The sequence below is a fragment of the Brachyhypopomus gauderio genome, unplaced genomic scaffold (assembly GCF_052324685.1).
Source record: "Brachyhypopomus gauderio isolate BG-103 unplaced genomic scaffold, BGAUD_0.2 sc99, whole genome shotgun sequence".
In the NCBI taxonomy this organism is placed as follows: Eukaryota; Metazoa; Chordata; class Actinopteri; order Gymnotiformes; family Hypopomidae; genus Brachyhypopomus; species Brachyhypopomus gauderio.
The window spans coordinates 236,587-247,650 of record NW_027506920.1 but is presented as its reverse complement, the minus strand read 5'-3'; the positions used below and the strand labels follow the sequence as shown (position 1 = coordinate 247,650).

The following is an 11,064-nucleotide window of genomic DNA, read 5'->3' as shown; positions in this document are numbered from 1 at the left end:
AAAAGTAGTCATGTCAAAAAAAAGTTAATGCGCAAGTGAAAATGATATTTTTATATTTAGCAGAAGGGTACGATATTGGGCGGCATGGTGGTGTGGTGGTTAGCACTGTCGCCTCACAGCAAGGCGGTCTGGGTTCGATTCTCGGTCTGGGCTGCTCTGTGTGGAGTTTGCATGTTCTCCCTGTGCCTGCGTGGGTTTCCTCCGGGTACTCCGTTTCCTCCCACAGTCCAAAGACATGCGTGTTAGGTTGATTGAGCACTCTAAATTGCCCGTAGGTGTGAGTGTGTGCGTGTGTGTTGGCCATGCAGTGGACTGGCGACCTGCCCATGGTGTACCCTGCCTTCGCCCGGAGATGCTGAGATTGGCTCCAGCCCCCCCGTGACCCCGACTAGTGGGATTAAGCGGTTCAGATAATGGATGGATGGATGGATGGGTACTATATTATATATATATATATATATATATATATATATATATATATATATATATATATATATATATATATGCCCTAAATGTAAATTGACATGGAAAAAAAACCAAATGCTCTTTATCTTCCAACTTACAAAAGGCACATGAATCAACATCAAATTTAAACCTTCTTTCAGAAATGTGACTATATATATATATATATATATATATATATATATATATATAATTTTGAAAGTCTTTCACTTTAGGAGATATGGGCCATTTGACACATTTGGAGTGAGAAAAAACAACTGTGGTTTTATAATTTGTATTAGGATGTTTCTTGAAAGAATCTCACCATTTCTCAATTTTGCTTCGACAAGTCTGAAAATCGAACTGAAAATGTGACAGAGACTGTGTCTCCTTTAACATTTGAGTTTTGCCATCTTTCTAGCGTTGTGATGGGTTTAGAAATTACATTTGAAATTTGACTTTACACATTAATCAACATCAAATTTAAATCTCTCTCTCTTTAAATCTAAAACTCTCGTGCTTTATTTGGTGCATTTAATAAAAAGGCTGCTCTGTAGGATGTGCGTTAGTTTTAAAAAGCCCTGCTCGCTTCGCTGGTGGTCCCTGAACTGTGTCAGCTGGGTCCTCTTCTGCACTGAGGACTCACCTTAAAGTCATTTTGTAAGAGCCAGTCCGTGAAGCACTTTGTAGCCCACACAGATTTAGTGTGAGAATGCCGTGAGGTCGGAACTAACTGTTAACTAATATGTATAAAATTACATATTTTGCGTATTACATTATGTTCATTTTCGCAGTTTGACGTCAGCATGAATAACAGCAAGTCCGGTAGAGAGTACGCTGCGCGCAATTGACTGCCGCTTCTCGCTGGTGTGTGATTGGTTGTGTAAGAGTTGGACCTGTATTAAAATTGTATAGCGACCTTGGGTATGTAGAAAGCGCTATATAAGTTGAACACATTCCTCGTTGCTACATCACTGTTAGCATCGCCAAATTACTTCTATTAAACCCTTCGATCGTTCAAAGAAAAAATATTCTGAGAGAGTGAGGAGAGCTTATAGAATTTACAGACCACAACTGTCCCCCTCAAAATATATATTTGGTCATTAGAAAGGAAATTTATATTTTGCAGTGACATAAGAATGAACGAGATCAAATCCTGTATTGCTGATAGCCACTAGAAGGTGTAAAATATATAGTGGCTTCATTTTTCACCTGTTGTTGTCCGGTAGGCCCCTATATGGTATACAGAGCATGGAATCATAACGCGTTCCTCATTTTACTGCTCGCCCAGTTCGTCTCAAAAAAGCCTTGTGACTCCGAATGGCCATGTGACTTTATTTTTCAGGAAGAGGGGGTGGGCCCGGGCAGCAGTTCTAGTGACTTTTTCGCCATTTCGTAATAATGGCTTGCAAATTGCGGAATCTGTGCCAATATGAGACAAATAAACTTGTCAGAATCCAGAGTGTAAAACTCGGAACGTTGAAATGGACTTTAAATGGTGTTATCCTGATGTTTATTTGGTGAGTGGGATGCGCTTGTATTTACCGTAATTACAAAATAAAACAAGATTATGTGTACATACTATTATATCAAGATGTAAAAATCGTACTATATCGTTGGCAGTGCTGTTATAGGCATCGGAGATAATCATGGGGATGACGTATTTTTCACATGAAATCGTAGTTATTTCAGACTTCTTTTAAACAGTTTCATGATGCTATGGAATAAAGAATATCAAGTGTATGACATGATTATGAGTTCTGTAACAACAAAGATCAAAGGAGTGGCCCTTTCAAATATCCCTGACATTGGTGAAGTGTGGGATGTACTAGACTACAGCGGACCCTCTCAGGTAATACCATTTACATTTTATTACAGTATTTGTACAATACAAATATTTGTATTGTATAATACAAAAAATACTGTTTGTTTTTCAGGGGAAAAATTCATTTTTTGTGGCAACAAATGTTATTGTCACAAAGAACCAAAAACAAGGTAGATGCCCAGAGGTATGTTGATATGAGTTCATTTATTTTTGATATTAGTAATTTTGTTATCATTTTAAATGGACTTATTTCTTTATGATTACAGGTTCCACCTTGGGGTCTATGCCAATATGATATGGACTGTGAGAAAGGCTTCTCAGACCAGCAAAGCCATGGTAACATCATATCTGTTACCATGTTTGCTCGGTTTATTTAAATCTTAAATTATTTGTACCTTTATTTGTGTGTGAATCAGGGGTTCAGACAGGGTCATGTGTGAAGTATGACATCCTGAGAAAGACATGTGAAATTGCAGCTTGGTGCCCTGTTGAGAGCCAAAGGAGACCTCCCAGGTGAAGTAATAAAAATAATGTCTGCAGTTTAGAGGTTTATAATCAATGGAATCCTGTATATGCATAATAAAGCATAGCTAATTTAGGTCTACAGCATTTTTAATGTTCACAAGTGTAAGCATCAGTGGTTTTATTGATGTTGCAGTGGTAGCTCAAGGGTTGTTTTCAGGAACCTTTAAGAGGAACTTTTTATACAGACACTGAGTCAGTCATGTGGGTCTACATGAAGTATTGTGTTGGTGGAATATGTACTTGTTCTGGATATTACTAAGTCTTCCAAAAATAATGCTAATCTGTTTCCATGTACACAGGCCTGCCCTCATAACATCCGCAGAAAACTTCACTGTGCTAATAAAAAATAATATCAGGTTCCCAGCCTTTAACTACATAAGGTAGAAAGCCATTCTTCAACATTACTCATGTAGTTTGCACTGTTGGGCACCCATGTATGTTAAATATTTATGCTTGACTTTAGAGAAAAGGGAAAACAATATTCAATAAAATTCAGTTGCAACAAATATTTGTTTTCTAGGAGAAACATACTACCTGAAATGAAGGACAGTGACCTGAAAGGTTGCATTTACGATCGCTTCACCAAGCCATATTGTCCTGTATTCCGTCTGGGAGACATTGTGCATGAAGCCAAAGAGAATTTTTCTGATATGGCTGTGGAGGTTAGAATCTGTCAGACTATTTTCTGACTGAGATTTTTTCAGCACTTCAGTTATTTCAAATGTTCTTCCATGCTAGTAGTTATCCACTTCTTTTAGGGTGGTGTGATTGGGATCCAGATCAACTGGGACTGTGACTTGAACAGGTTCTTCCATAGCTGCCTGCCCAAATACTCATTTCGTCGTCTGGATGAGAAGGAGAGTAACCAAACTTTGTATCCAGGGCTGAGCTTCAGGTAATGAAAAATTCAGAAGACACTTCCAGTGTACAGAATTTTATTATTAATCTTAAGAAGATATTTTTCTTTGATTTGTACATTGGACTTCATACTATATTACAGGTTTGCAAGATACTCTACCATGAATGGTGTTGAACAGAGGACTTTGTTTAAAGTATATGGCATTAGATTTGATGTCATGGTATTTGGCAAGGTGAGAATAATAGCAACATAATGACAGATAATATTACCTTTAAAATATTTCGGTTAGGACAAAGTGTTTTCTATTAAAAAAATCATTTTTGCTCTTTTTTACCAGGCTGGTAAATTCAGCATCATTCAGCTAATAATCTACATTGGGTCAACACTCTCGTATTATGCCCTGGTTTGTTTTAATTGATTATTTAACTTTAATTTATTTAATATTTATTATATAGTTGAGCAGATTTAAAAATAATGAAATGGTACCGTGTACCTGTTAGACCAGTGTCTTCATTGACTGGCTTATTGGGACAAAATGCTACTCAAAAGAAGCCAACCAGATCTATTCAGAAAAGAAGTTTGAGTCAGTATATGATCAACAAGAGGTGACACAACGGTCCTACCTACACATACTTACACATACCTTTACACATACCTTTACACATACCTACACATACTTACACATACCTACACATACCTTTACACATACCTTTACACCAGGGGTACTCAACTGGCAGACCGCGGACCCGAACGCAGTCCTGTCCGGACCCAATCTCATTCCTGATTAACTGGATACGGACCCAAAAACCGTAGCATTTATTTCAGGGCTATTGAAAAAACACTCCGTCACGAGTGTTACATTCGCCACCCCCGCTCAACAACTTACGTTCGCTGCCCCCCCCCCCCCCCCCCCCGCTCAACAACTTACGTTAACCCCCACCCCCCCGCTCAACAACTTAAGTTCGCCACCCCCGCCGCACCGGATCTCAGGTCACAGGTATCTGCCAAAATTGGACCACGGACCAATTTAGTTGAGTACGCCTGCTTTACACATACCTACACATACTTACACATACCTTTACACATATTTACACATACCTTTACACATATTTACACATACCTTTACACATACCTTTACACCTGTTCAAAATGTATGATTAATAATTGTTTATACATCCCCAAATCATAAAACTGATACATAAATATATTCCTATTGTACACTATTTCAATCCACTGTTTATTGCAGTGCCTTCTTTGCATATCTTTTGTGGATGAGGAACAGCTGAGGCTGGTGAAAAAGTCACAAAAGAAAAGTCTACAGGAAACCAAGCCAGTTATCCTGCACCGGTGGAAGGTGAGACACATATTTCAGACCTTTGTCAGACTTTCACAGTCACATAGCAGTAATACAATATGAATATACCCTTACCAAGGTAACAAAATTGTATCTAGCTACACACAGCCCAAATCACATGTACCTGGGTCTGATGCTGGCCCTGTCGGTATAGTCTTGGTTGTAATGTAAGGCCACAGCGTGGACCAATAATTCTAGTCGGACTCTGGCAAATACTCAGCCCAGATTCGGCTGAGTGATGCGGCAGATGTATGGTAGATGTATGGTAGATGTATGGCCTATCTGATTTGGCCCTAGCCTGAAAAGCCATATGCAAACTGCCATAGCCAAGATTGTTCAGAGCTTGTGCTGTGGATGCTTGGAGTTGGCATGGCAACTACACTGAATTCTAAAATCATTCATAGACTGGATTAAATTATTGGTGTGGTAGTACATAATCTATCTCACTAAAGTAAAATTATTGTGGCACTTTGCATGACTTGATGGAATTTTTATTGCCAGAATTTCATCAACCATTTCTTAGACCTGTGCGCAAGGAACTATATAAATGCCTGAGATAGTTAGCTAACGAAGACTCAAGCTAGCCATATCTGTGAATGAACTAAAAAGAAATTAAAGTTGCAGTGTGACTGTGTAGTTTCAATTGTTCTGAATACTAGCATACATAGGTGTTGTTTTCTAGGCAGAGATCCTAAAGTACACCAATCATGATACGCCATGTTGTCTTCTCTATCTCCATCTTCTTTATTAGAATAACCTGACTGGCAAAAGACTTTTGATGTCCATACAGCAACGTGAGCAGAACATGAACCCACCTATACAGACTTTCCAGTGCAGTGAAATGAAGGCAGATGGAGGTCTAACTACAGAGCACAGTGATTTAGGCACTGGTACACCTTTACGTGAGATGACCAGGTCTGGAATCCTTCAGTGGTGTCAGTGTGGGTGTTGCCACCACTCAACCAGCTTGCATGAGCAAGTGTGTTGTCGACAGAGTAAAGGGCGCTGTATTACCACCTGCTCCCTATTTCACCTTTTAGTGCTCAGTCGTTCTACCTTAGAGACTGCTCTGCTCTATGAGACGCCTCTCACAGAGCAGCATGAAAACAATCAACTGCGCCACGAGGCTTATGCACATTATATTAAGTGGCGATTTGGTGAAAAAACACCTATGGATGCTATACCTGTAATACCTAGTTGCTGTTTATGGAGGATTAGGGATCAGTACCCCAGCACTGATGGCAAATATAGTTCCTTGAGGGTCCATAAGGGTCATCCATTCTGACACCACTTCTACTTGTGGATACGTGGAGTGCTCCTAACATCTAATACTGTGTCAGTTAATGAGCTCTTATTAATGTCCAGGCTGGCACTGGTGCTGCCACTCAGTCAGCTTATAGGATTAAAGAGGTCTATATCACCACCTTTCCACCTCTACTCCTAAATTGTAGCATTCTGAAGATTGCTCTGCTGTGCTGTGCTTTTTGTAAGGTGGAATATGAAGGCACTCTCGGTCTAAGATAGACACTTAAGATTATTGCTCATTATTATTGATTATTTTAAGAAATAATCAATAATTTATTTTAATTTATTTTAAGTTCTTGTAGAACCCCAAATTAATATAAAAAAAAACTGAAAATTAACAAAGTAGGTCCCCTGGCATTTTTGGTTTAGACCGGCCTCTCATAATTACAAGCACAACCGACTTGTAATTTATGTATGTGGAGTACGACATGGAAAAAAATGATTAAGAAATGACTGGTTAAAGTAATTGTATTTAATCTTAGCATTATTATATCACAATCACTTTTATGATTTTATGGAAATCATCTCAATATGTATTTTCTGAATTTCTCAGATTTAACAGCTCAATTCTAATTCTTCAGGTTAAAGGTGCTCCCTCCTTTAAACGGCTATAACATGTATTTGTATCTGGATACAAACAAAGCGGCTTTATGAATTCATGTAATGGAAACATGTCTTAAAAGCATTTGACACCGTTTTACTTTTATTCAGTGTGGGCATATCTTTTTTTACACTTCTTCTTTCGGCAATTCCCATTTAGGGGTCGCCACAGCGGATCAAACTCCTCCATCTGGCCCTGTCCTGAGTGTCCTACAAAAAAAAAATCATTTTTTACACTTACTATAGTTAAATTGCAAAGCTTTTATTTATCATTTATACATTTTAAAATCTGTAATTTTACTTGTTTGAGTGCCTTTTAAAACATGTTGAACCACAGCATAGAGGCTACAAATTCAAACTACTATGCAGCGTTTCAACACACCTACTATGATAGTCTAAAATGGACACTTGCTGCTCATCCAACACTTCTCAGTCTTGCCCATTTGCTATTTTATCCGAATAAGGGCGCGTGGCTGCCAGATTTTGGGAAGTATGCAAATACCAATTAATATTGATACTAATCAATCGCCATTGCTCATCATTCTCATGTACTACACTTTCCCTCTCAGTCTGTCCCTCGGTTTCTCTTTCACAAGCCTGCATCTCTGGCTGCTGCTCTCCCTGTCTGCTGCTGCTGCCTTCACCTACAGAGGACGCGGAGGCTACAGCAGCGAACATGTCTGTGATTTTACACATTTTGTAGCATCTACATTGAGACTCTTCAATTTCTTCACGCGTAACTTCTCCGCTCCTCCTTTCTGCTGCTTCTGTTACTCCATGCTGCCTCTCCTTTAACAACGCGATCAACACTGAACGTAGCGGGAGTTACAGCGGACCACGCAGAGAAAGGGTGGGGCCACTTTCGTCCTATATCCTGATTGGTTCAGTCCACTGTCTATATTGAAGATGGGCCAATGGGACGCCCCCTCTAAATTGTGGGCCGGTCTCTTTGAAAAAAGGGAAGAAAAAAAATCCATCTGGCCCTGAGTACTGTGGGCCCACCGGGTACGCCAGATTACCAGTCCAGCCCTGCCTTTAATTATGCTCTTATCCATAGATGTGGGAAAGTAACACTTCCTTCTTATATGTATGATGATTATAAATATATAATTTGTAATTGTTCCTTCATATTAAATGTTAGGCTTATCAAAATGAAAAAAGACAAAGTAACACTGCTTTTGAAAAATATGGATGCCGTTTTGATAAATCCAGTAACACCAAATGACAGTTCAATGATTCTCGGAATATCATAGGATAGAGTTCGAGAGAGAGGATGGAATGTGAAATTAAACATGGAATACAGAAAGCAGCCTGTTATAAATAATTAAGTGCAAAATTAAACAAATAGAATATTGCCATTGTAATGTGGTGTGTTGTGACCTAATAAAAAATGAGTGTAATGGATAAATATTGGCATACTTTCTTATTATGTTTAAATTGCACATTAATTGTTGCATTAAAACCGACAAAAAATCAGGAACATAAAACTAAAATAAGCTGAAATACCTGGTTAAGAAAGAATAGGGTTAGCATCCTAACATAAAAGTCAGCAAGAATCAGTCAAACAGCAACTCTTGAATTGGTTTACAATTTTCATTTGTCATAGAAACTGTTAATTTACCTTACATAGAAAAAAATATAAAACAAATCATTTAGGATTGTGATGGGTGAGGAATGCAAAATAAAAAAGAAGTGATCATGCCAGTCTCAGGGAAAAAAGAGGAATTTAATAGAGAAGGTGCACAACACAAACCTGTGACATGATCCGAATTAAGGAAACAATAACCAACAGTCAACTGGTTCAAAGGCAAGATGTGACGATAGGCCCCCTCCTTTGCCAGTCGCCCCCGTCCACAGAGGCAGTTGTCTTGTTTTTGTTACATTGTGTTTGTCCCTATCATCAGGCCATCACCCGAGGGTCATATGTCCATCTATATATGTCTTGTCTTTGTACCAGTTGACTGCTAGTTATTGTATCCTTAATTTTGATTATGTCACGGGTCTTTGGTTGGTGCACATTACCATTAAACCCTCCTTTCCCCCCCCCGAGACTTGGCACTTCCTTTTTCGTTCGCACTCCTCGCTCGGCACACAAGACATAAAGACAGACAAATGAGCGGCTCAACACTCTCCAACTCAGTGCATTTTCTTTGTGTTTTTGTTTATACGTCTGTTCGCCAAAGTCTTGATTAGTACTGCAAATCCTATATACAGCCGACAGGATCTACTAAATATTGGACTACAGCAAAGTCAGGCCATGGGCAGTCATGGCCTGGTGGTTAGGGAACTGGTCTTGTGACCGAAGGGTCATGGGTTCGATTCCCAGACCTGAGGCCATGACTGATGTGCCCCTGAGCAAGGCCCTTAACCCTCAATTGCTCACTTGTATAAAAATGAGATAAAAATGTAAGTCGCTCTGGATAAGGGCGTCTGCCAAATGCCGTAAATGTAAAATTACAACAGAATTTGTGGACTCACACAGTATACCGGAGGAGAAAGCCAGACTACCCGGCACTCCGTGGATAGTGGTCGACCACAGCAGATGGCGGAGGCGGAGGAGACACAGGAAACAAAAGCGGGGCTGCCAGTGCGGCTTGGCGGCTAGGCTAAAGAATAGGGTTGCAGCGGTAACTGGTTTCATGGTATACCACGGTATTAAAATGCACGGTTATCATACCGTGTGCGTTTCCTTATTACCGGTAAAAGGCAAGACTGCGGTCACGCCATCTGCACTTCGCAAAAGCTCGGTCGCGCTATCTACACTGAAAACTCACTTACGCACATACACACGGTATTACGGTAGTGCTTTGGGAAACGATGCAGACAGATTGGAATGCTATAAATTGATCTTCTGTACTTATCTAAATAACTAAATGTGCTCATATTTTGTTTTTCAGTTATTTTTTTAAGTCTGGGAATTTTAAGTAATATGATACCAAACTTAAATAAGAAATTGGCAAAATCATGTTAAATGGAGATTAGGTTGCTTATGTTCACTATTTGGGTCTCTGTAAAATACACAAATCAAATTGTTATTAAATCAATCCACCATATTCTTAAAGTACACTTCCTAATGTATCATTGCTGTGATTTGCAAGTGTTTTTACTGTAGCATTTTGGAATAAGAGGTTGGCAAAAACCTGATACATGAATAAATGAATGTTCGATTTATATAGCGCCTTTCCGAATTCCCAAGGCGCTTTACAATTTAACACAGGTACAAGTCACAGACAACCAATCAAACACACACCGGCGAGAAGCGGCAGCCAATTGCGCACAGCGTACTCTCTACCGGGATCCACAGCCCCCTGGGGTACTGAATGGGGTGCAGGAAGGGGAGAGAGGATAGACCCTAGTGACAGAGCACCATCCACCTCTGGGCATACCAAATTACTCCACTATATTCTTGAAGTACCCTTACTATTGTATCAATTCTGTGATTTGCAAGTGATTCTACTGTAGCATTTTGGAATAACATGATGGCAAACTCCTGATACATGACGATTCGGTTGCTTATTTTAAGTATTTGGAGCCCAATAAAATACACAAATCAAATTATCAAATTAATCCACTATATTCTTGAAGTACACTTCCTAGTGTATCAACGGTGTGATGTGTAACTGATTTTACTGTAGCATTTTGGAGTAAGAGGCTGGCAAAATCATGTTAAATAGCGATTTGGTGGCTTTTATTCACTATTTGTTGCTCTATAAAATACACAAATCAAATTGTTATGAATTTAATCCACCATATTCTTGAACTACACATCCTATTGTATCATTCCTGTGATTTACAAGTGTTTTTACTGTAGCATTTTGAAATAACATGATGGCAAAATCATGTTAAATAGCGATTCGGTTGTTTTTTTCACTATTTGGGGCTCTATTATAATTAATACACAAATCAAATTATCATCAAATTACTCCACTATATTCTTGAAGTACCCTTACTAATGTATCATTCCTGTGATTTGCAAGTGTTTTTACTAGAACCGGTATCACCAAATGGCGGACCGCGGTCCGGATCTGGACCCAAACGCCTTTCCTGTCCGGACCCAATCACATTCCTGATTAACTGGATACGGACCCAAATGCCAAAAAAATTTTAACGGGAGACTATATTTTAAACCGGAGAATTTATTTTCAGACGAGTGTT

At 39.1% G+C, this 11,064-nt stretch overlaps 1 protein-coding gene and 1 long non-coding RNA gene across 5 annotated transcripts in view; one reads left to right on the top strand and one right to left on the bottom strand.

Moving 5' to 3' along the window:
* Nucleotides 1-1,777: 1,777 nt before the first annotated feature.
* On the top strand, nt 1,778-8,645 carry p2rx7 (purinergic receptor P2X, ligand-gated ion channel, 7). 3 transcript variants are annotated; one of them, XM_076992906.1, is made up of 13 exons: nt 1,778-1,961; nt 2,149-2,293; nt 2,379-2,450; nt 2,533-2,602; nt 2,683-2,779; nt 3,091-3,171; nt 3,312-3,453; nt 3,550-3,686; nt 3,792-3,882; nt 3,988-4,053; nt 4,151-4,255; nt 4,897-5,004; nt 5,756-8,645. In XM_076992906.1, the coding sequence occupies exons 1-13, from the start codon at nt 1,843-1,845 to the stop codon at nt 6,287-6,289; spliced, it is 1,767 nt and encodes a 588-aa protein (XP_076849021.1). In that variant the 5' UTR covers nt 1,778-1,842; the 3' UTR covers nt 6,290-8,645. The 3 variants fall into 3 exon arrangements, with proteins under 3 accessions (XP_076849021.1, XP_076849022.1, XP_076849023.1); XM_076992907.1 differs by lacking the exon at nt 4,151-4,255; XM_076992908.1 differs by lacking the exon at nt 1,778-1,961 and having other exon boundaries at nt 2,154-2,293; nt 2,379-2,436.
* Nucleotides 6,683-11,064, bottom strand: part of LOC143497128 (uncharacterized) — an 11,619-nt gene continuing 7,237 nt past the window's right edge. For both annotated transcript variants that reach the window (XR_013125689.1, XR_013125690.1), the window contains exon 3: nt 6,683-7,119. This is a non-coding gene — a long non-coding RNA (uncharacterized LOC143497128). The remainder of the gene's footprint in view (nt 7,120-11,064) is intronic.